The sequence below is a fragment of the Podarcis raffonei genome, chromosome 3 (genome assembly GCF_027172205.1).
Source record: "Podarcis raffonei isolate rPodRaf1 chromosome 3, rPodRaf1.pri, whole genome shotgun sequence".
NCBI lineage: Eukaryota > Metazoa > Chordata > Lepidosauria > Squamata > Lacertidae > Podarcis > Podarcis raffonei.
Window position 1 is genome coordinate 119,464,779 of NC_070604.1, and position 25,733 is coordinate 119,490,511.

A 25,733-nucleotide genomic window follows, 5' to 3' on the forward strand; every position below is an offset into this window, starting at 1 on the left:
TGACCAGCTTGTGTGGAAGTGGCCCCAGATGGTTCAAGGAGGGCTGGGAAGTTACTGTCCGCAATGATCCTAGCGAGGCAAAAGAGATTTTTGCAGCTGTGGCTCTGCTATGAAGCAATTAGAGGCAGCGCCTTCCAACAGTGAGAGCCACTAAGAGGGAGGCAGACGGGATTATCTGATGTGTATGGCATGACCCATCAGTTGGGCTGGAGAAAAAATTCAATTCAGTCAATCCTACCCAATTTGCAATTTCCAAGACAACCCGCAAACCAAAAGAAGAAGAAGAAGAGTTTGGATTTGATATCCCGCCTTTCACTCCCTTTAAGGAGTCTCAAAGCGGCTAACATTCTCCTTTCCCTTCCTCCCCCACAACAAACACTCTGTGAGGAGAGTGGGGCTGAGAGACTTCAGAGAAGTGTGACTGGCCCAAGGTCACCCAGCAGCTGCATGTGGAGGAGTGGGGAAGCGAACCCGGTTCCCCAGATTACGAGACTACCGCTCTTAACCACTACACCACACTGGCTCTTCTGAAACACAGCCATCTTCTGAAATCCCCACTTCTCTGAATTTTGCAATGCAGTTCTCCAGCAAAGCAAAATTGCAGATAGTTGGGTAAAGTGTGCATGTTGTTGTTTAGTCGTGTCTGACTCTTCGTGACTCCATGGACCAGAGCACACCAGGCACTCCTGTCTTCCACTGCCTCCTGCAGTTGGGTCAAACTCATGCTGGTATCTACAAGAACACTGTCCCACCATCTCGTTCTCTGTCGTCCCCTTCTCCTTGTGCCCTCCATCTTCCCCAACATCAGGGTCTTTTCCAGGGAGTCTTCTCTTCTCATGAGGTGGTCAAAGTCTTGGAGCCTCAGCTTCACGATCTGTCCTTCCAGTGAGCACTCAGGGCTGATTTCCTTCAGAATGGAGAGGTTTGATCTTCTTGCAGTCCATGGGACTCTCAAGAGTCTCCTCCAGCACCAGAATTCAAAAGCATCAATTCTTTGGCGATCAGCCTTCTTTATGGTCCAGCTCTCACTTCCATACATCACTACTGGGAAAACCATAGCTTTAACTATAAGGACCTTTGTCAGCAAGGTGATCTCTCTGCTTTTTAAGATGCTATCTTGGTTTGTCATCGCTTTCCTCCCAAGAAGCAGGCATCTTTTAATTTCATGACTGCTGCCATGTGCATATGTGATGTGCATATGTCAGTGCAAACAACATGTATACATGCATTAGGGACGATTGCTTTGCAAAAAATGCAAAAGAAGAATTGCACGCAACAATGCATACATTTGAAATGCTTCTGAATTTTCACAATGACTTTTTAAAAAGACTGTCACAAGTTCACTAGTACCCTCTGGGGTACTACTTGCAGAAGCTCATTCGAATTGTCAGGGGCTGCACCAAGATCCCTGAAGCTAGAGGAGTGGAAATTCTATTTTACTTTAAAATTAAAAAATTACCCATCATTCAGGTCCATCTGCAGCCGATATGATTGCCGTGCAGACTGCTGTGTTAGTAATCATGAGGCATCATTACATCACCCTTCCCGGATAGCCGCTGGAACATGGCCCATGTGTGTCAGTGCATCCCTGGAAGATCATTTCCTTTAATCTTGAGAATCGGGTGGTGATTTCCACCTTCCTCCCCAATACCCTTGATTGCCAGCCCCAGAATTTCAGGAGTTAAAACCCTTGTCAGCCAAGAAAGGAAATATTGTGGGTGCTTCAACCTTCGGATCAGGACTCTGCAAAATATCTGCTCATAAGAAGAGCAGCTTAGTTCTGGTTTCAGAGTAGCCTGCAAATGTGTCGCGTTCCTGCAAATCGTGTTTTCTGCTGCTCCAGAGAGCGGGGGGCGAACCGATGGATTCAAATTGTAAGAAAAGGAGTTTCCAACTAAATCTCAGAAAGGACTTTCTGTTGGTAAGAGCTGCTTGACAGTGGAGCGGATTCCCTTGATGGACTCTTCTCCTTACCTTGGCGGTTTTAAAGCAGAGGCCTTGAGTGCTTTAGCTGAGATTCCACAATACACAAAGCGCAACAGGCTGGAGATTTTACTGGTTATTTCCTATTGTAAAGGTCTAGCCCAGTATGTGCAACATATACAGTTCATATGTACGGTGTATAACTTATGAGGCTAATTCCAATATAAATACATGTCTTCTTTTCTTTTCTTTTCTTATTGCTTCTTCTTGTAAGTTCCTGTGTAACACAGTCCTTAGTTTACTTACAAGAAGTAACTTACAGGAAATAACCAGTAAAATTTTCACAGTTATTATCATTCAGCCTGTTGCTGTCTTTGTATTGTGCCAACTCTATTTGCGTAGCAAGGTACTAAACTTGTTTTAGCTGAGATTCCTGCGTTACAGGGTGTCGAACTAGATAATAATAATAATATAATAATAAATTTTATTTATACCCCGCCCTCCTCGGCCAGAGCCGGGCTCAGGGCGGCTAACACCAGTAAAATTACAGTAAAAACATAAGGGGGGGGGATGATGACGACCAATTTAAAATACAGGTTAAAATGAAATTTAAAATGCAGCCTCATTTTAAAAGTAGCCCATAGACCGAAACTGTAAGGGGAGGGAAACATAAGGGTCAGACAGAGTCCAAACCAAAGGCCAGGTGGAACAGCTCTGTCTTGCAGGCCCTGTGGAAAGATGTCAAGTCCCGCAGGGCCCTTGTCTCTTGTGACAGAGCATTCCACCAAGTCGGGGCCAGTACTGAAAAGGCCCTGGCCCTAGCTGAGACCGATCTAACCACCTTGCGACCTGAGACCTCCAAAATGTTGTCATTTGTGGACCTTAAGGTAAAGGGACCCTGACCATTAGGTCCAGTTGCGGACGACTCTGGGGTTGCGGCGCTCATCTCGCTTTATAGGCCGAGGGAGCCGGCATACAGCTTCCAGGTCATGTGGCCAGCATGACTAAGCCACTTCTGGTGAACCAGAGCAGCGCACGGAAACGCCGTTTACCTTCCCGCCAGAGCGGTACCTATTTATCTACTTGCACTTTGACGTGCTTTCGTACTGCTAGATTGGCAGGAGCAGGACCGAGCAATGGGAGCTCACCTCGTCGCAGGGATTCGAACCGCCGACCTTCTGATCGGCAAGTCCTAGGCTCTGTGGTTTAACCCACAGCGCCACCCACATCCTTAAGGTCCTATAATTCCATGAAAGAGGTCAATCTTTATCATAGGCCTCTCAAAGCTGGGTTTGCAGCCACCTCTGGGACAAGGCTACTAGGCGAGACATTAGCCATACAGATCCTCCTGCTCTCCCAAGTCAGAAAACTTTCTCTTGCCTTAATCTGTTAGGGAAGGCAATATATTTTCCCCGCCCCAAGCTGCAGAGGCAAGGCTCCCGCTGTGCTAAAGGAGAAGGAATCAAGGCACGACACTCGTGTTTTCCTGCCAGATCTTGCCACTGGAGGTGGCTTGGGCTGCCGAGGCGAAGGAGCGGATGTATTCAGAGCTGTTTCCTGCCTGATAACAGAAGCCGGCCCCTCGAGCCGGATGTTATGAGCCCTGGTGCTGCCTTCATGTTTAAGCAAAGGGCTGAGGAGGAGAAATCACGGCTTGTTTATTCTTCAAGAAAAATAGCCGCCCCCTCTTTCTCTCTGTCTTTCTTCCTCCTTATGAACACACGTAGAGGGGCTGCCTTGAAGGCACAGAGAAATAAATGGCTCCATTTGGATTTCTCTCAGTTCCTCATCTCCCGCCCCGATCTTATATTCTGCACTGAGGTTTTTTTAAAAAAGTCCCCGTGAAAATCCACCAGCATTTTAGCACGAGTGTCTCTCCCAATAACACACATTTTTGTACCAACACAGATTTTGGAGAAAGCTGCAAGTACTCCTCTTTGTCCTGGCTTTTGATGCTTGAGGTGCAATGTTCTCCACCTCATTTGCATGGTTATAAATTGTTTTTAATTTTGTTTTTAATGCTGTAACCTGCTTTGGGACCTTAGGGAGAAGGGTGGGTAATAAATACAGTCAGACCTCTTCTTACATCCGCTTCTGCTTGTGTCCATTTCGCCCAACATCCACAGCAAACCCAGAAGTAACTGGCAGTTTTGCCGCTGGTCACGCATGCGCAGGAGTGGCGATCGCCGTCCGCGCATGCGCAGGAGCGGCGGTTGCCGCCAGCGCCTGCCCACAACGGCACCTCTCCCAGCAACCCGTTTCAACCTCCAGACGGACCTCCGGAATGGATTATGGTCGCAAGTAGAGGTTCCACTGTAATTGGGTAAAGGTAAAGGAGCCCTGGATGGTTAAGTCCAGTTAAAGGCGACCATAGGGTTGTGGCGCTCATCTCGCTTTCTGCCCAAGGGAGCCGGCGTTTGTCCACAGACAGCTTTCCAGGTCATGTGGCCAGCAGGACTAAACCACTTCTGGCACACAGAGGACTGTGACAAGTGCCAGGGCGCACAAAAAACACCATTTACCTTCCCACCACAGCAGTACCTATTTATCTACTTGCACTGGTGTGCTTTCGAACTGCTAGGTTGGCAGGAGCTGGGACAGAGCAACGGGAACTCACCCCGTCATGTGGATTTGAACTGCCAACTGACCAGAAGTGGCTTAGTCATGCTGGCCACATGACCCGGAAGCTGTACACCGGCTTCCTCGGCCAATAAAGCGAGATGAGCGCCACAACCCCAGAGTCGTCCGCAACTGGACCTAATGGTCAGGGGTCCCTTTACCTTTACCTTTTAGGTTTAGGTCCTATCTTAAGGTCCATAAATAGCAACACCCTAGAGGTCCCAAGCCCTAAGGAAGTTAGATTAGCATGAACCAGAGCCAGGGCCTTTTCAACTCTGGCCCCGGCCTGGTGGAATGCTCTGTCTCATGAGACCAGGGCCCTGCGGGATCTGATTTCTTTCCGCAGGGCCTGTAAGACAGAGTTGTTTCGCCTGGCCTTTGGCTTGGAATCAGCCTAATCCCCTCCCCCTCTTTCCTTTCTCCTTCTGTGATGGAACCCCTATTTGGGGACTTCCCTGGCTTTTTTCTGGCCCACGTAGGACCAGTCTGGATAGTTAGCCTTGGTGAAGACTTGATGTTTTCATCCCCAAAAAAGTTTTTGAGTTTCTGCTGAAATGAGGCTGCATTTTAATGTTGCATTTTAATCTTGTTTTTAAGTTGTATTTCAATCAATTGTTTTTATACCTGGTGTTAGCCACCCTGAGCCCGGTCTTGGCTGGGGAGGGTGGGGTATAAATAAAATTTCTTCTTATTATTATTACCCTCCGAAGCAGCAGAAAACGACAGGATCTTCCACGGGACAGCCCGTCTTTGAAGATGGCTATCATGTCATATCACACCCTGAAGTCTAAGGGCCAATTCCCTGGGGAACAATGTCTCTTCCTGGAAGTTCTTCATGCCGTAATTAAAAAGGCTGGCTAAATCACAAAGGTTGCTCCTCAATTACCTTCATTAACTGCGGCACCGCTGTTTGAACACAGAAACTGGAAAAGAGAAGACTCAAGGGAGATAGGACAGCCATCTTCAAATTCCTCAAGGGCTGTCACATGGAAGATGGAGCAAGCTTGTTTTCTCCCACTCTGGAGGGTTGGACTCGAACCCATGGCTCCAAGTTGCAAGTAGGGACATTCCGACTAAACATACGCAGAAACTTTCTCACAGCAAGAGCTGTTTGACAGTGGAACGGACTCCCTTGGGAGGTTGTGAATTCTCCTTCCTTGGAGGTTTTTAAGCAGAGGTTGGGTGGCCATCTATCATGGATGCTTTAGCTGAGATTCCTGCATTGAAGGGGGCTGGACTAGATGACCCTCGGGTCCCTTCCAACTCTTAAGATTCTATGAACATATCCCCATTCAACTGATGCTTCTTTCATCTTAGATATTTCCATCGTATTAGTTCCTTTCCCCACCCCTCAACCACAGACCTTTCCCTCTTATTTCCAGTAAGTTCTGGGTCTTAGGGACCCTGTCACAGTGATCACGTCCCTCCCTATGAGCTCTGGGGAGAGTGGGGGTGTTATTTCCTAACCTTGGATCCTAGAACAATAGGCAAGTAGGATCCTAGAATGCAACACCTGATTGGCTTGCAGGAAAAGACCAATCAGGCTCCAGGAGGAAGTCAATCAGCCTATTAGGCTGGTAGGATCGTAGAATGCGACAACGGATTGGCCTGTAGGAATAGACCAGTCAGGCTCCAGGAGGGAGGCAGAATCAGCCAATCAGACGGGACTCATTGTGTAAATAATGTATATAAAAGTCTGAGGTTTGGGGGGCAATTCAGTCACTGTTTTACACGCTGCAATAAAGAGCATGAAATCACTACAGGACTCCGAGTATATTTCAAGGACATTAGTCGTCTTGCCGTGGTCTCAGGAAGGAAATTGCCCAATCTGCTTGGATTCAGGGCACCAGCCCCAAACGATGTCTGATCTTCCCCTGAAACCCCATGGAAGGCGAGAGCAAGACTCCCGAAAATATGGCTCAGAAGTCAAAAGCAATGGATGGGGTGTGTGGGAAGCGTGGGGTCTCCAAGGCTGACTTACCTTCCTGTTTGATTTGTTTACGAAAGGGCAGAAGCGAGAGGTTCCTAGAGAGGAAGACCTGAGCGGAATGAGAGGTTAAATGCCACTGGATTTGCTTAAAATATCTGGATTTGTTTTAAAAGGTAAAGGTACCCCTGCCCGTACGGGCCAGTCGTGTCCGACTCTAGGGTTGTGCGCTCATCTCACTTAAGAGGCCGGGGGCCAGCGCTGTCCGCAGACACTTCCGGGTCACGTGGCCAGCGTGACAAGCTGCATCTGGCGAGCCAGCGCAGCACACGGAAACGCCGTTTACCTTCCCGCTAGTAAGCGGTCCCTATTTATCTACTTGCACCCGGGGGTGCTTTCGAACTGCTAGGTTGGCAGGTGCTGGGTCCGAGCAACAGGAGCGCACCCCGCCGCGGGGATTCGAACCGCCAACCTGACGATCGGCAAGTCCTAGGCGCTGAGGTTTTACCCACAGCGCCACCCGCGTCCTGCTTTTAAATAGTGTGTGTGTGTGTGTGTGTGTGTGTCATTTACTCCCTACTGCAACATAGTGTGCCAACTCGCTTACTTAGATTTCCAAACATTCTCCCTGAATGCTGAAGACTGGATAACAATGCATTGAAATAACCAGACTGATTAAGTTTACGTTGATTACACCCCTTCCAACATGTCTCCAATAAAAATAGGGAGTTCTTTTCCATACCCTCCAACATTTCTCTGATGAAAATAGGGAGTCCTATTCCACACCCTCCAACATTTCTCCAATGAAAATAGGAACATCCCATTCCATACCCTCCAACATTTCTCCAATGAAAATAGGGACGTCCCATTCCATACCCTCCAACATTTCTCCGACAAAATCAGGGACGTCCGAAGGAAAAGGAGGGCATTCTGGGATTAAATCAGAAATCGGGATGGCTTCTGTAATAGGGACACTTGGAAGGTCTGTGGTCAGTATGTGTGCAATTGGGATTCTGTGCCCATTATCGCCCACAGATGTGGTCTATCCCTTTGAATGGGATGTGTTACATTTTGACAAATTCCCAGCCATGCTCTGTGCGCAGCCAGAAGCTGGATCGGGACCGAAGGCTGCGAACTAGCAAACAGGGCTACGCCGGCTTAAGCAGATTGTTCTCAGGATTGCCTGCCAGGGGGAACTCAGGGGGCTATTTAAAACAATGCCTCCCCCCAAAAAAAACCCATACGCCAGCTTGAGTTGAAAGAAATATTAAATGTTTTAGTTTATTTGGAACAGTAAAGACAGAGGCAGCTCATGATGAATGCCTTTGCAGCATCCAAAACAGTCTCTTCCTCCTTCCATAGGCCTGGCAGGAAGAATTTTTGTTGAGAAAGATGGAACGAAAACCTCTGATGTTTTGGTGAATGTTGCATCTACATTTAGGTGCACACATCTGTTTGGGTTTCTTTGTAAATCTCTACCCCTGTGAACAAAGAGACTTCGGCTTTGTTCTCAGTGAGGGAGTTAACCCATGTCTGGACGAGACAGCTGAAGGCTGCAAGATGGAGGGGTTCGCGTGAACGAGGGAGAGAAAATTATCTCCATGGAAAACTAGCGTGTCAGAGAGGAAGGCAAGGAACTTCCCCCCCTGACGCGCAAGTTTTCTATGGGATATGTTTGAAGGAAAGTGAGGTCCCACCTGCAGTCTGGGGAAGCCCCAGGCACAGATTTACTGTGGCCCTGAGAATCCTCCTCAAGGCCAGAGGACGAAGAAGACCTGGAAAAGAGAACACAGGCATGGGGCTGAGAATGTCAGGGCATGCCTGGGAGAACCTGAAGGCTGCCCTCACTTCTTTTTCTTCTTTGACTTCTCGTCTTTTGCAGCCTTCTGTGCCGCCTTCTGCGCCTTCTTCTCCGCCTTCTTCTCCTTCTCTCTCTCCTTCTCCCTCTCCTTCTCCTTCTCCCTCTCCTCCTTCTCCTTCTCCTTAATCTGAGCCTCCAATATTAACTCCTTCAGCTTCTTCTGCTTGCTGGTCTTCCTCCCATCAGGGCTGTAGGGTGGAGGGTAAGGGGCAGGCGGGTTCAGCAACAAGGCCTTCTTCTGGAGCCGGAGCTGAAGGATTTCAAAGGTGGCCTGGATCTCGTTCTGGATGATATCGTGCAGACTCTGGACCTGGGCCTTAATCGCTTCTTGGACAAGAGACATCAGAGTCTGGAAAACAAACACAGGGGCATTGTGGCTTCTGACACTTCCGCTAGACTTAGAATGAACCTGGGCTTGCTGCCTGGGCTTCCAAAATCGTTACCTAGCACAGCAAGATCGTTTGAGGTTGTTGAGCATGTCAAACTCAACCTCAAATCGTTATTGGCATATAGAGTGGTACCTCGGGTTACAGACGCTTCAGGTTACAGACTCCGCTATCCCAGAAATAGTACCTCGGGTTAAGAACTTTGCTTCAGGATGAGAACAGAAATCGCGCGGCGGTGTCAACGGGAGGCCCCATTAGCTAAAGTGGTGCTTCAGGTTAAGAACAATTTCTGGTTAAAAACGGACCTCCAGAAGGAATTACCGTATTTTTTGCACCATAACACTCACTTTTTTCCTCCTAGAAAGTAAGGGGAAATGTCTGTGCGTGTTATGGAGCGAATGCCTACGGATGGCGGGGGGATCTGCTGCAGTCGTGAGCAGAAGATCCATGGTTCCCCTTCCTTCCCTCCTCCGTGGCTCGCTTTGAAACAGCAAAGCGGGAGAAGAGCTGCTGAGTGGGGAGGAGAGAGGGACAGAGAGCCTGCTTCTTTAAAGGAGCAAAGCGGGAGAGGAGAGGAGCCGCTTACACGAGTGTAAGTGGCTCCTGTCCGGTTGGCTCCTTTAAAGCAAGCAGGCTCTCTGTCCCTCTCTCCTCCCCACTCAGCTGGCTAAATAGCAGCAAAGTTTTTCCGCTCGCTAGCGGGGAGGAGGGAGAAAAGCAGAGCCTGCTTGCTTTAAAGGAGCAAAGCGGGAGAGGAGAGGAGCCTTCTCCCTTTAAACCCCTCTTCTTCATTATTAGCAGCATCCTTCTCCACCCACCCCAGGCGTGTTCCTTCTCTCCTTAAACCCCTCTTCTGCATTATTAGCAGCATCCTTCTCCACACACCCCACGCGTGTTCCTTCTCTCCTTAAACCCCTCTTCTGCATTATTAGCAGCATCCTTCTCCACACACCCCACGTGTGTTCCTTCTCTCCTTAAATCCCTCTTCTGCATTATTAGCAGCATCCTTCTCCACACACCCCACGTGTGTTCCTTCTCTCCTTAAACCCCTCTTCTGCATTATTAGCAGCATCCTCCTCCACCCACCCCACGCGTGCTCCTTGTCCCTTGAGTGCTTTTCCTTCCCTCCCCCCTTAAAACGTGGTTACAAAGCACGGATCCACATGGATCCTCAGGATTTTTGCACTGGGTCACCCCAAATTCACCATCAGATCACATAGCATGTCCATGGCTACATCTTGCATCCAAAAAATCACACACCCACTGTTTCCTGGGGCCGCAGTGGTGCAAAAACGTGGTTACAAAGCATGGATCCACATGGATCCTCAGGATTTTTGCACTGGGCTACTCCAAACCCACTGTCAGATCACATGTCTGTGGCCACAGCATGAACCACAAAAATCATAGATCCACTGTTTTGTTTAGAATATTTTTTTTCTTGTTTTCCTCCTCTAAAAACGACGTGTGTGTTATGGTCGGGTGCATGTTATAGAGCGAAAAATACGGGTAGGTTCTTAACCCGAGATACCACTATAGACAAAATTCTGAAAGCTTCAGTACAATAAAATCACTCGGCAAAATCGGCACCTAACAATTAAAATGCATTCGCAAATCCTCATTGCATGCCGCAGAAACTTGGCTGCCATCTCCATCTTAATGTGTTCTCCGAGATGTGGAAAAAGGAAAAGCAGAAACTAGGATGGCTCCTGTGATTCCGGGACTTTCCCTGGAAAATCGGGACACTTGGAGGGTATGCACAGCCCCCCTTTCGCTGTTAAAATTAGATTCCCACACCTGCTTGCCAAACAGGTGCCTCGTAAACAAACATGGCCGCCACCGGCTGCCATGTTTGCCCCCGATATTTGCAAGGCCTGCCGCTTCTCAGCGACTAGCTCTGCAAAGGTTTTGACCTTGCGCATTCCGAGAAGCCAGGGTGGAGCTTGGGAACTGGCAAGCAGGCTGGGGAGGGGCCGGGGAGAGAGTGTGGGGGCCAATGTGGGTCAGGGAGGCAACGTTTGTGATACTTGTCAGCAGAAGCCGTCAGGCAGCTGTGAGGACTGGCCTCTTGCCAAGCTCCCAGGAGCTGATCGAGGTTGGAGGAGAACCATCGGATCTCGAGGACGTCCACGGCAGCGGGACCCAATCCGAGGAACCAGGAAGGATGGGTGCTGGGTTTTTTCCCCCATTTGCACACAGGGTGGTACGCTGAACAACCCACTGAGCGCTCCAGGATAGACGTCTCTGCTCGAGTTGAAAAGGTGACGTTCTCTGAACTCACCAGTGGCCGTTGCTGGCAGCGCATTGAGGCGCACACGTGTAAGCATTAATTGCCAATTAATTCCACTCCGTAGATGGGCTGGCAGTAATAGTAAAAACACGTCGGAGTTTCATTCGGTTTCCTCAAACAGTGCGCTCCCAGGCAGGGAAGCAAGTCTCGGCAAGGAGGAGATTTTCCATCTCGAGGGCGATAAGACGCGTCACAGCTTGATTATGCAGATCAGGGCTGGGGAGAAAGTTTTGGACGAGGCAGCCACAGATGGAACTCTGAGGTGCTGTCAACAGGCTGCTGGAACCGGGAGACCCAAAGGCCGTAGTTTTGCAACGAGTGGAACCTGTGGTGCAAACTGGGATCGACGCACTAGATCCCTAAGTGAGAAGTACCACACCCTGGGGGCTGGTGGGATTACCTAGGGGGCTGCAACGAGGCAAGGGGAAGACAGGGAGATGCTGGAGGTTTGAATCAGGGTGCCAACGGCCACTAATCGCTACTGCTAGAGGCAGTGAGCTCCTGAACCCCAGTTGCCAGGAACTGTAGTGTCAAGTTCCAGATGTTACTATTAGCATAAAGGGGTGGCGCTGTGGGTTAAACCACAGAGCCTAGGACTTGCTGATCAGAAGGTTGGCGGTTCGAATCCCTGTGACGGGGTGAGCTCCCGTTGCTCGGTCCCTGCTCCTGCCAACCTAGCAGTTCGAAAGCACCTCAAAGTGCAAGTAGATAAATAGGTACCGCTCCTGTGGGAAGGTAAACGGCGTTTCCGTGCACTGCTCTGGTTCGCCAGAAGCGGCTTAGTCATGCTGGCCACATGACCCGGAAGCTGTACGCCAGCTCCCTCGGTCAATAAAGCGAGATTAATGCCGCAACCCCAGAGTTGTCCGTGACTGGACCTAATGGTCAGGGGTCCCTTTACCTTTACCTTTAAAGGTACCCCTGACCATTAGGTCCAGTCGCGAACGACTCTGGGGTTCCGGCTCTCATCTCACTCTATAGGCTGAGGGAGCTGGCGTTTGTCCACAGACAGCTTCTGGGTCATGTGGCCAGCATGACTAAACCGCTTCTGGTGAACCAGAGCAGTGCACGGAAATGCCGTTTACCTTCCCTCCAGAGCGATACCTATTTATCTACTTGCACTTTGACGTGCTTTTGAACTGCTAGGTTGGCAGGAGCAGGGTTCCGAGCAACAGGAGCTCACCCTGTCGCGGGGATTCGAACCGCCAACCTTCTGATTGGCAAGCCCTAGGCTCAGTGGTTTAGACCACAGTGCCACCCGCATCCCTTTACTGTTAGCATAGAAAGACCTTAACAGCTGGGGGCGACTTTGTGCACAAGATCGCCTTATCCCGACAGGTGCCCACTCAACCGCTTCGATCCATGGAATTGACACTACTAAAGGTGCCACACAATACCCCGGCCCTCATTTGCTGGCTCTCGGTCATTTGGTGCACTTTGGAACTCCCCGCCTATTGATCTCAAGCAGGCACCTTCACCATATTCCTTTCGGCGTCTGCTGAAGGCCTTCCTGTTTAGACAAGCCTACCCAAATGCTTAGAAAGACAGTGTGAATTTTGACCTGCTTTCATAGTTTTGTATTAAACTATTGGAGGATAGATGGTGGCTAACAGATTGAGGTTGAATCCTGACATGACAGAAGTACTGCTTTGTGGGGATGGGGGAGCAGATGTAGATGACTCCTGAATAGGGTAACTGTGCCCCTGAAGGACCAGGTGCGCAACCTGGGAGTCATTTTGGACTCACAGCTGTCCATGGAGGCGCAGGTCAATTCTGTGTCCAGGGCAGCCATCTACCAGCTCCATCTGGTATGCAGGCTGAGACCCTACCTGCCTGCAGACTGTCTTGCCAGAGTGGTGCATGCTCTGGTTATCTCCTGCTTGGACTACTGCAATGTGCTCTACGTGGGCTACCTTTGAAGGTGACCCGGAAACTGCAACTAATCCAGTATGCAGGAGCTAGACTGGTGACTGGGAGCGGCCACCAAAATCAATAGAACACAGTTCCTGAAAGACCTACAGTGGCTCCCAGTACGCTTCCGAGCACAATTCAACGTGTTGGTGCTGACCTTTAAAGCCCTAAATGGCCTCAGCCCAGTGTATCTGAAGGGGCGTCTCCAACCCCATCGTTCATCCCAGACACTGAGGTCCAGCTCCGAGGGCCTTTTGGCGGTTCCCTCCCTGCAAGAAGCGAAGTTATAGGGAACCAGGCAGAGGGCCTTCTCGGTGGTGGCGCCCACCCTGTGGAGTGCCTCCCGTCAGATGTCAAGGAAATAAACAACTATCTGACTTTTAGAAGACATCTGAAGGCAGCCCTGTGTAGGGAAGCTTTTAATGTTTTATGTTTCATTGGGTTTTTAATCATCCGTTGGGAGCCGCCCAGAGTGACTGGGGAAACCCAGGCAGATGGGCGGGGTATAAATAAATTGCTGTTGCTGCTGCTGCTGCAATTTATTGTTATTATTGATGCTATAGATTTATCTTTTTTGCAAACTGTTTTGAGGTGCCCTTGTTGTTTACACAATGCATGAATTTTATGGAGCAAGTAGTAATACAGTGGTACCTCGGGTTAAGTACTTAATTCGTTCCAGAGGTCCGTTCTTAACCTGAAACTGTTCTTAACCTGAAGCACCACTTTAACTAATGGGGCCTCCCGCTGCCGCCGCGCCGCCGAAGCACGATTTCTGTTCTCATTCTGAAGCAAAGTTCTTAACCTGAAGACTATTTCTGGGTTAGCGGAGTCTGTAACCTGAAGCATATGTAACCTGAGGTACCACTTTAAAAGAAATCAGTGCAGCTGTCTGCTGTGAGAAGAGGCTGCTACGACGGAGTTGGGAGTTAGGCTTTTGCCCCAAGCTCACCTCTTTCTCCAGAGTCGCCGTTTGCGTCCGGACGCTCCTGTAGACCTCCTCCAGCACGCTCTCCCTCTCTTTGCACAAGGTGGCCCTGATCCGCTCCATTTCGGCCTGCTTTTCCTCCTCCGCTGCAGAGACTGCGGCCAGCTGCTGCTGGTACTTCCAGGCCCTGATTTCCGTCCCCCGCCTCAGAGGCAGGGGCTTGGGGGGAGCGTAGACCTCCAGGCTGGCAAAGGTCTGGCAGCGGTCCCTCTCCTGAGCCAGGATGAACTGGTGCAGCCCATAATGTTTGATGAAGGTGTTGTGGAAGTAATCGCAGACGGCACGCAGGTGGAAGTCCGGAAGAGTCACCCGGAAGGCAGCGAGCTTCTCCTGCAGGAGTTTGATGGCTTGTGAGACGGGCAGACCTGGTGTAGAAGGGAAGAAATTCTGTTTTTTGCATTTATACCCCACCTTTTTTCTCCCCTAAGGGGCTCAAGGCAGCATACAAGGTTCCTCCCCACCCCCCATTCAATTCCCCCCCCTCTAATTTTTATTAAATGTTCTTTTTATATTTTAGAATATTCATTTAAACAACTGTTATGTACTGAGTTGAATAGGATTCAGAATGCAGCAGTCTGATTGGTCCTAGAACAATAGGATTCAGAATGCAGCAGTCTGATTGGTCCACAGGAGCCACCCAATCCAGCTCCAGGTGGAAGTAAATCCAAAACCTGATTGGCCTACAGGTGAATCCTGGAATTAGCCAATCACGTGGGGCCCATTGTGTAAATAATGTATATAAAGCAGACATTCTGGGGGAACTTCCATTCCTCCTCACTACTATGAGCTGAATAAAGAGGATGAAATCCACACTTGACTTCGAGTATATTTCAACAACCTTAAAATGTTGATGACTTCCCTTCGTCTCTTTCCGTGGTTCATTTTGTGTACCATAAATCTAAAAGCCTTTTAAAACAGTCATATACTACACGTGCATTACAGGGAACTGTTTTAAACTCTCTTCACATATAGAGTTGTTTTTAATCACTTTTTATGTGCTTTTTCCCCTGTGTCGTCGCCTTGAGATATTTCACAGGACGGGATCCTTGAATGAAATAAAATAAACCGACAGTATCCAGATTACGGATTTAATAAATAACATTGGGGTTTTTAATTCCTTTTTGGGGAGCTTAGAGCAGCTTACCTGTGCCTCTTGGGCTGGTTTCTCGGGCTGCGAAGACGACGATTTGATGTTTTGCTTATATCATTGTATTTTTAAAAAATCACTGCATATATCTGCTTTAAGGGGTCCGAGGTCACAGCCCCAATCGGAACTGGGTGCCAGAGAGGCGTCCACAAGAAAAAGTGTGTGGGAAAAGGGGCAGGAGGAAAGGGGGGGGGGAGGACGCGATGACACTCTTTTAGGGGGATAAGACAATGCGTTATATGTAGGGCTGCCTCTGGAGACAGTTTGGAAACTTCATGTTATGTACTGAAGTTTTCACCCTGGGCCAGCAGGGGGATACTGTAGATAGTTTTCACTCAGGTCCACATATGCATATAAGGAATTGAAAGTGACGTTCAGTGATTGGATAGTTACAGAAAGTTGTTACTGTTGCTTTGTAGTAGAGCTCTATATAAGCAGGTTGGCTGAACCCTTCAATTCAGTTCTGTTCTGGCCTATGAATAAACAAGAGCTGTCTGAAGAATCGCTGTGTCATCTGATATGTACATCCACAACTTAACACTTCAGCCAGTGCAGATTTCAGCAGCCAAGTTGCTCACTGGAGCAAGACGGTCTGAGCATATTACACCGATCCTGGTCCAACTGCACTGGCTACTGATTAGTTTCTGGGTCCAATTCAAAGTGCTGGTTTTGACGTAGAAAGCCTTAAATGGCTCAGGACCGCAATACCTCAAGGACCACCTCTTTCCATCTGAACCTACCTGGAACCTGAGATCATCTTCTGAGGCCCTTCTTTGTGTGCCTCCTCCTCAAGAGGTCCAGAGGGTGGCAACACGAGAACAGGGCCTTCTCTGTGGTGGCTCCCTGTCTGTGGAATGCTCTCCCCAGGGAAGTTCGCCTGGCGACTTCATTATACACCTTAAAAACGTTCCTTTTTAACCAGGCCTTTGGTGGACCTGATTGACATCCTATACCCTTTTAAAATATGGCTCTTTTCTTGGGGGAGGGTTATTGGGTTGTTTTTATTCTGATTATATATATTGTGATCTTTTCTGTGAACTGCCCTGAGACCTCTGGGTATAGGGCGGTGTATAAACTCAATAAATTAATAATAAAAATAATGACAGAGTACAGTGGTACCTTGGTTCTCAAAATTAATCTGTTCCGGAAGTCTGTTCCAAAACCCAAGCGTTCTAAAACCAAGGCGTCCCTTCCCATAGAAAGTAATGCAGAATGAATTAATCTGTTCCAGACTTTTAAAAACAACCCCCAAAACAGCAATTTGACATGAATTTTACTATCTAAAGAAGCCATTGATCCATAAAATGAAAACAATATTCAATGTACTGTACTATAAAATAAATAAGATAGTATTGTATTTTATATATATATATATATATATATATATATATATATATATATATATATATTCCCTTGCATGCACTGATGATAGTCATTGTTTGGATAGGGGGCTTTTATCCATTTCTGCAGTCACACAATCAATCAATCAGTAGCTTAAATGTGTTCCACGCAGTCACAAAAACAAGTCACAAGCCAGTCACAAAAACGAAGTCACAAGTCACAGTCACAAGTCAGTCCCATAAAATGAAGAACAAGTCACAGTCAAAAAACAGAAAAAGCCACACAGAGGAAAACTTGTACTTGTCCTATACATTTTTGCTGACAACAAATTTATTTATACCCTGCCCATTTATTTATACCCTGCCCATGATATCTATGCGACAACAGCTGCCACGATGCTCATAGCAAAAAATTGGAAAAGGCGAAAAATTCCATCAATGAAAGGATGGCAAATTAAAATTTCTGAATATATACATCTGGCAAGACTCACAGCATTCATAGGGGGACAATCGAACCCAAAATTATTAAAAGAATGGGGATGTGCTAAAGAGTATATGAAAAAACACTGTTCTGGAGTAGGTATATCGGTATGTAATGAATGAAGCTTTGCAGGGTTAAAGAAAGAGAAAAATGGTGCAAAAAGTATAAAGATAGAGGTAATTTACATTAGACACAATTTAGAAAGAGTAAAAATTTCAAGGTCTTAGAACAAAGGGAGGAAGTCAATATGTGTATACGTATGTAATGATCAGAATGACGATTTGGATTTATTTGTAGATGTGTGTTTTTGTTTTTTGGGGGGTTTTGTCATTGTTTTTTCTAGTGTTTTGTTTTGCTTGTTTGTATTGCTTTATTTTGGATTCAATGTTTGTAATTTATGTTGTAATTTTGCATTGAAAATAAAAAATATTTTAAAAAATTTAAAAGGGGGAGGAAGAGGCAATGATAAAAGCATTCCTTAAAAACTGCTCCCTGGATTTGGAAAATCCAATTACCGTATTTTTCGCTCTATAACACGCACCCGACCATAACACGCACGTAGTTTTTAGAGGAGGAAAATCCGTAGGCATGCCACCTGTAGGCATTCCCTCCATAACACACACAGACATTTCCCCTTACTTTCTAGGAGGAAAAAAGTGAGTGTTATGGTGCAAAAAATACGGTAATTACCGGCCAGTTGCTCATGTTCCCTTCTTGGGCATGGACCCTGAGTGTGGGGTTGTGGGTCAGATCCAGGCTCTCTTGGAGGAAACCACTAGACCCATTTCAACTGGGGTTTGGGTTTTGACATGGAAATGCCTTTGGTCACCCTGTGTGATGACCTTTGCCGGGAGAAATATGCTGGAGGAGACTCTTGAGAGTCCCATGGACTGCAAGAAGATCAAACCTCTCCATTCTGAAGGAAATCAGCCCTGAGTGCTCACTGGAAGGGCAGAATTTGAAGCTGAGGCTCCAATACTTTGGCCACCTCATGAGAAGACTCCCTGGAAAGGACCCTAATGTTGGGAAAGATGGAGGGCACAAGGAGAAGGGGATGACAGAGGACGAGATGGTTGGACAGTGTTCTCGAAGCTACTGGCATGAGTTTGACCAAACTGCGGGAGGCAGTGGAAGACAGGAGTGCCTGGCGTGCTCTGGTCCAGGGGGTCATGAAGAATCGGACACGACTAAATGACTAAACAACAAGTGTCCCTTGAAATCCTGCTCAGTCACCCAGCGGCTGTCAATACCATTGAACGTGTTATTTCCCCAGAGCGGCTTCCCTGAATTAGGGGTGAGTGGTCCCAATCCTACATGGATGGCCGTCTCCAGAGGGCGGTGCTTGGGGAGTCTTCTTCTATCCAATGGAGTCTCCGGTGTGGGGTTCCACAGGGTTCAATTTTAACCCCCCCCCTCCTGCTGTTCGACATCCGCATGAAACTGCTGAGTGGGGCCACCTGGAGTCTCGGAGCGCGTTGCCAGCAACACCTTGATGATCCTCAGCTCTGCTTCTCCTTGACACCTGCAGGTGTGGCAGGGGGTGTGCTAGACTGAAGTCTGGCCTCAGCAATGGACTGGACCAGAGCCAACAAACATTTATGCTCAATCCGGGCAAGATTGAAGCACTGTTAGTGGGTGGCTCCCTAGACAGGATGGGCAGGGTGTGGCCTGCTCCAGATGGGGTTACACTCTCTCTGAAGGAGCAGGGACATAGCTTGTGGGTATTTCTGGATCCACAAAAAAGCTCAGATGACTTTGGTAGGGCAAAGAGCCTTCCATCAGCTTCGGCTGGTGGCCCAGCTACACTCAAATCTGGACAGGCATAGCCCAGTTTCTGGTGTCTATGTTCTGGCAGTCTTTGCATTAGTTTACATGGAATCTTCTTCTTCTTCTTCTTCTTCTTCTTCTTCTTCTTCTTCTTCTTCTTCGGCAATCCCTCAGAGCTGAGTAAGATTGTCTTCCATAAACACGGTTTTAACACTGAGCCCACAAGTGACTGTGGAGGCCAATTCTGGATCCACACGTCCTTCTACAGTGGGGACATGGTTTCCGGGCGGGAGTTGATCACAGTGAGGATTTGCCAAGCGTGCCTTCCTCTTAGCACGTTTCTCCCTTGCGTCCTGAGTTTGAGCATCTTCGAAGTCCATGACACCTTTGGTAAAGGCTGTTCTCCAACTGGAGTATTCGCAGGCCATTGTTTCCCATTTATTGGTATTTATCCTACATTTTTTAAGATTTGCCTTGAGAGAGTCTTTAAACCTCTTTTGTTGACATTACACTTCCCATTTTTAAGTTTGGAATAGAGTAGTTGCTTAGGAAGACAATCATCAGGCATCCGCACAACATGATCAGTCCAACGAAGTTGATGTTGAAGAATCATTGCTTTGACACTGGTGATCTTTGCTCCTTCCAGTACACTGATATTAGTTCGCCTGTCTTCCCAAGCAATGTGTACAATTTTTCGGGGATGGAGTCTTTCGAGGAGATGGAGATGGAGTTTATGGTCCCCGTTTCACAAGCATACAGTAAATGGAATCATAGACCTGTACAGTCAGAAGGGACCCAAAGGACCATTAGATTCAACCCCCTGCAATGCAGGCAAAACTATATACTTATACTTGTGCAGAGAACCATGGGGTCTGGTGTCTCACTATCACTGGCTGGGAGTGGGACTGGCAGGAAGAATCTCAAACTCCTACCCCCTGCCCGCATTACTCCCAAATATTTCCATCTCTGCAGAACAACTTGAGGTGTCTCAAGAGGACAGCAGACATCTGGGAGCCAGTATTTGAACAACATAGCAATTAATACTGAGCAATATTTATCTAATGGGATACTACAGCTGACATCATTTATTATCTCTCCCATTTTATATTTAAGGCTCTTGTCTCAGGGCGGGTGGCGATGAGAGATCCTTGTTCCTTTCGGCTATTGTTTAGACAGCAACGTTGAGTCAATAAGGTGGAGCTGTAAGGATCCCAATAAATATGGATTTGGGATTATATTGGCTGCAGAGAGAAGAAGGCGGCTGCCTTCCACCCGCAAGGCTCGAAACAAATCAAGAGTTTGAGAAATGGTCTCAAGGCAAACAATGAGACGGTCATTTTCGCAGCTTCTTGCCCCCTGTCCTTGCTTTTCTGATGCACTGGTAGCGCCAATCATTTCGCTCGACAGGAAAGAGCAGGCAAATGAACCTCTGCTCAATTTAGATGCCTAACCTAAAGCTTATCTTGTCCACAATCACGAAAAAAGAATAACATTGGAGAACAGATTCCACTAAATGTAAAATACTGCAGCTTCACCAATTTTAGGCTGGCTCAGAAGTGTTTGGAATATTCGTGCTTTTTGAGAAGTTTTGCTTCAGGGAACAGAATGATTAGATTACTTTAAAACTGATTCTTTGCAACATTGCCGTCGTCCTCAATAGCTGTAGTATTACTTGGAATAACAAGTTTCAGGACGAAGCAGCAAAGAGTCTTGTGACACCTAAAAGGCTAGCAAATTTATTACGGCACTTTTGTGGGCTTTATGCCTACTTCATCAGATTCATGGGTTGTTATCCTGAATTACACACACAAACACACACAGTTATGGGGTGTGTGCAATTGTACACGGTGGGTTTAGAAGGAAATGAAAGGCAGAAAATTATAGGTGGTGATAATCACCTTATAATAAGGGCCATTAAAAAACAGTTGTTGATAACGCAGACATCTTGGCATCGGTAAACCAATTAAGGCATAAAGTGTGATTAAAATTGATTATGCTGATTCAATACACAAGGGAACCTCTTGCTCTGGTGCACATCCAATGACTTTATGCTGCAATGTGACTTTGTAGATCCTTAGTTCAGTGACCTTAAGGTCAGCTGCAGAATATTTTGGGAGGCTGAAATGTCCGCTTCCCTGATTATTAGTATTATATAAATTATGAGGGACATGGGTGGCACCGTGGTCTAAACCACTGAGCCTCTTGGGCTTGTTGATTGGAAGGTCGAAGGTTCAAATCCCCGCGATGGGGGAAATTCCCGTTGCTCTGGTCCCTGCTCTTGCCAACCTAGCAGTTCGGAAGCACACCAGTGTAAGTAAATAAATAGGTACCACTGCGGTGGGAAGGTAAATGGTGTTTCCATGCACTCTGGTTTCCGTCACAGTGTCCTGTTGCGCCAGAAGCGGTTTAGTCCTGCTGGCCACATGACCTGGAAAGCTGTCTGCGGACAAACGCTGGCCCCCTTGGCCTGAAAGCGAAATGAGCACCACAACCCCACAGTCGCCTTTAACTGGAACTAACCGTCCAGGGGTCCTTTACCTTTACCTATTGAGTGGAACCTCTACCTGCGACCATAATCCATTCTGGAGGTCTGTCCGGTGGTCAAAACGGGTCGGTGGGAGAGATGCCATTGTGCGCAGGCATGGGTGGCAATCGCTGCTTCTGTGCATGCGCGAATGGCGATCACCGCTCCTGCACATGTGCAACCAGCGGCAAACCCACCAGTTACTTCTGGGTTTGCCGCGGACATTGGGTGAAATGGACGCAAGCGTCCAGGAGTCCTTTACCTTATAAATAATTCTATTAAATTTTATTAAATTTTATTAAATTCGCATACCCCCCCCCTTCATCCGAAGATCCTGGGGCAGTTCACAACAGAAAAGGCTGTGTTGTTTTAATTTGTGTGAGCTACATTGAGTCCTGGTCTTGGGGAAATGCAAGACACAAAAAATATCTCAGGAGTGGAGTCCCTAAGGAGGTTGGATGGTGCCTTGCACCACTGGTGGAGAAAGGGGGGTGCAGTGGGGGGTGGTCCGCCCCATGTGTCATCCCTGAAGGGGGTGACATCACCACTGCCATCGCCCCCTTGGGATGCGTGCCGCCACCAGTGCACCCCTCTGGGACATGCGCCGCCACTGCCACACACCCCTGGGATGCTTCCCGCTGCCGCCAGCGCACGCCTGTGGGCCGCTCTGAGTGCCAGAATAGCTAGCTCCACCTCTGCCTTGTACACCTCCTTCCAGCAACTCCTGCAGCCCAGCTGGTTCTCAACATGTTGTTCTGCTTTTCCTTTGGACCGCGAGGCCAAGAGGGGAGTCTTGTTGTCTGAGCAGCTCAGGACCTTCAGACACACTGACCAGGCTTGTCTATGGTCACTTTGGTGCTGCAGATGCAGCATTTGACTTCATCCCTGGAGGCTCACTCCATTGTCTCTCGAGACATGCGGGTACCAAATAAATCTATCTACCTATGTATTGATCATCTATCTATCCCCTGCCTTTTTTAGCCAACAGGGACTCCAGGGACCTTACAGATACAGGAAGAAGGAGAAGAAGGAGAAGAAGAAGGAGGAGGAGGAGAAGAAGAAGAAGAAGAAGAAGAAGAAGAAGAAGAAGAAGAAGAAGAAGAAGAAGAACAACAACAACAACAACAACAACAACAACAACAACAACTCTGGTTCAGTCGGCAGAGCCTCTTAACTTCAGGTTGTGGGTTCGAGTCCCATGTTGAGTGAAAGGGGGTTGGACTAGATGACCCTCGGGTTCCCTTCCAACTCTGTGGTTCTATGGTGAAACAATACACAACCCAGAACCTAATAATAATAATAATAATAATAATAATAATAATAATAATAATAATTTATACCCCACCCTCCCCAGCCAAGACCGGGCTCAGGGCGGCTAGCACCAGGTAATAAAAACAATTGATTAAAATACAACTTAAAAACAAGATTAAAATACAACATTAAAATACAGCCTCATTTCAGTAGAAACTCAAATCATAAACTTTTTGGGGATGAAAACGTCAAATCTTCACCAAGGCCAACTATCCAGACTGGTCCTACATGGGCCAGAAAAAAGCCAGAGAAGTCCCCAAGTAGGAGTTCCATCACAGAAGGAGAAAAGGAAAGAGGGGAAGGGGATCAAGTTGATTCCACGCCAAAGGCCAGGCGGAACAAATCTGTCTTTGACATCCACACGTCTCCAAACACAAAGAATCAAACAGCAGGCGAAATTTGCACCAGAAGGCTGAGAGGACTTTCAGAAAGGATTGAAGAGAGAATCACAAACCGGCACGGAAACGTGAAGAAAACCAAGCTGAAGGCTGCTAAAGCGAGAAACGGAAACGGGAGGGTTCTCCCGCCCCAACCGATCTCTCACCGACAAGACGCCTCTTGTCGTTCCCCTTCAGCACCTCGGAGGCATCCCACCTATGTGGACATCACAGGTCTTTCCTCCAGGAATTGGCCTGGTTCCCGCTTGAACAAAGCCCTCTCCTTGAGAGCCGCCACTCACAATTCCCACCAGGGTGAGTCGAGGAAGCAGCACGCTGTTTGTGGGCTCCTTTGGAAATCTGGGGAGGGGGAGGAAATACCCAGCAGATGCTGAAAATGAGAGCCACACAGGGACATCTAGGAGTCAACTCCTAGGGGCCAAGGGGTCTTCAGAAGAGAAGAAGAAGAGTTTGGACTTGGTATCCCACCTTTCACTCCCCTTCAGGAGTCTCAAAGCAGCTAACATTCTCCTTTCCCTTCCTCCCCCACAACAAACACTCTGCGAGGTGAGTGGGGCTGAGAGACTTCCGAGAAGTGTGACTAGCCCAAGGTCACCCAGCAGCTGCATGTGGAGGAGCGGGGAAGTGAACCCGGTTCCCAGATTACGAGACTACCGCTCTTAACCACTACACCATGCTTAAGCTTCAGGATCCTTGATCCTGGAGAGGCCCCAGAAGTGACTGCTTAAAAAAAAAAATGGGTCTAGTAGACCCAACTTGAGTTCAAGCTAATTTTTTAGCTTGATCTAGGAGTCTTGGTAGGAGTCTTTTTTGGCTTGATCTAGGAGTCTTGGTTAGGATCTAGGAGTCTTGGTTGACCACAAACTTGACATGAGCCAACAGTGTGACGCGGCAGCTAAAAAAGCCAATGCAATTCTGGGCTGCATCAATAGGAGTATAGCATCTAGATCAAGGGAAGTAATAGTGCCACTGTATTCTGCTCTGGTCAGACCTCACCTGGAGTACTGTGTCCAGTTCTGGGCACCACAGTTCAAGAAGGACATTGACAAACTGGAACGTATCCAGAGGAGGGCAACCAAAATGGTCAAAGGCCTGGAAACGATGCCTTATGAGGAACGGCTAAGGGAGCTGGGGTGATATGATAGCCATGTTCAAATATATAAAAGGATGTCACATAGAGGAGGGCAAAAGGTTGTTTTCTGCTGCTCCAGAGAAGCGGACACGGAGCAATGGATCCAAACTACAAGAAAGAAGATTCCACCTAAACATTAGGAAGAACTTCCTGACAGTAAGAGCTGTTCGACAGTGGAATTTGCTGCCAAGGAGTGTGGTGGAGTCTCCTTCTTTGGAGGTCTTTAAGCAGAGGCTTGACAACCATATGTCAGGAGTGCTCTGATGGTGTTTCCTGCTTGGCAGGGGGTTGGACTCGATGGCCCTTGTGGTCTCTTCCAACTCTATGATTCTATGATTCTATGATTTTTTGTTGGATATATTTCGACAATCCCAAAGTTTGAGGCTCAGTAGCACAGATGTTGGAAAGGTGGAACATCATAGTAAGTTGTTCTGCTGTGGCTAATGTACCCCCCCCCATCAAGAAAGCATTTGAGGAGGTTGGGGGGCCCCAAAGTTGATGGGTATTGCCATTCGAATGGTGTGTGTGTGTGTGCCGTGCCATGTGATCAATTATGTGGCATGAGGGTTACCTGGCTCCCCCAATATTTCATTCTAGTTGCCATCCCTGCCAGGCAGCGAACTGGCATCAGGGGTTGGGAACACCTCTCCTGAGTGCTTGCTGTCCTTCTTTGCTGTCTCCAGGGTCATATCTGGGCAGAGTCCAAAGAACCGGCTTGGGATGTGGGACCTGCCCCCTCACCATCAACTTGCCTGTATAGTGGCACCTCTGGATGCGAACGGGATCCATTCCGGAGCACCATTCGCATCCTGAAGCGAACGCAACCCGCGTCCGCACGTCTGCGCAGGTCGTGATTCACCACTTCCACACATGCGTGTCACGTCATTTTGAGCATCTGCACATGCGCGAGCGGTGGAACCCAGAAGTAACGCACTCTGTTACTTCCGAGTCACCGCAGAGCGCAACCCGAAAATGCTTAACCCGAAGCTACTTCAACCCAAGGTATGGCTGTACACTCAGATCATCCTCAAAGTCCCTCCTCTGATTGCTTAGTACAGTGGTACCTTGGTTCTCAAACGCCTTGGTACTCAAACAACTTGGAACCCAAACACTGCAAACCCGGAAGTAAGTGTTCTGGTTTGCGAACTTTTTCTGGAAGCCAAACACACTACTTTTTAAGTGTTACACTTCCGATTTGAGTGCCACACTTCCGTTTTAAATGTTACTCTGAGGTCTATTTTGTTTTTGCAGCTTTTTTGCTCCGTTTTTGTGACAGTGTGGAACCCAGTTCAGCTACTGATTGATTGATTGATTGATTGATTGATTGATTGTGTGACTGCAGCACATTGTTTATTGCTTTCATTTTATGGATCAATGGTCTCGTAAGATAGTAAAATTGAGTAGAATGTGTCCTTTTATTTAAAATGCATCTCTGGGTTATTTGGGGGCATAGGAATTCGTTCATTCCCCCCCCTCGAATATAGTCCGGCCCCCCACAAGGTCTGAGGGACAGTGGACCGGCCCCCTGCTGAAAAAGTTTGCTGACCCCTGTATTTAAGTACCCGTCTCTCATCTTCCACCTCCATCACAGAAGCTGCACTGCTTGTGAACATTCCACTGCTGACACCTTCCTCCTCCAAAAGGATATTGTAGAGTTCGATAAGGTTTGGGAAAGGGCGAAAGATCTGGGGCAGATAAAAGAAAGTCCCTCTTCGTGCAGTTGAACTGTGGAAC

General features: G+C 47.9%; 1 protein-coding gene across 2 annotated transcripts in view; it reads right to left on the reverse strand.

The window, feature by feature from the left end:
* Nucleotides 1-7,724: 7,724 nt before the first annotated feature.
* The window catches only part of C3H8orf74 (chromosome 3 C8orf74 homolog), an 81,213-nt gene continuing 63,204 nt past the window's right edge, over nt 7,725-25,733 (reverse strand). For both annotated transcript variants that reach the window (XM_053383771.1, XM_053383769.1), the window contains exons 4-5: nt 13,864-14,264; nt 7,725-8,679 (exon numbers count right to left, since the gene is read on the reverse strand). In XM_053383771.1, the coding sequence (XP_053239746.1) occupies nt 8,314-8,679; nt 13,864-14,264 (767 nt within the window). In that variant the 3' untranslated portion in view covers nt 7,725-8,313. The remainder of the gene's footprint in view (nt 8,680-13,863; nt 14,265-25,733) is intronic.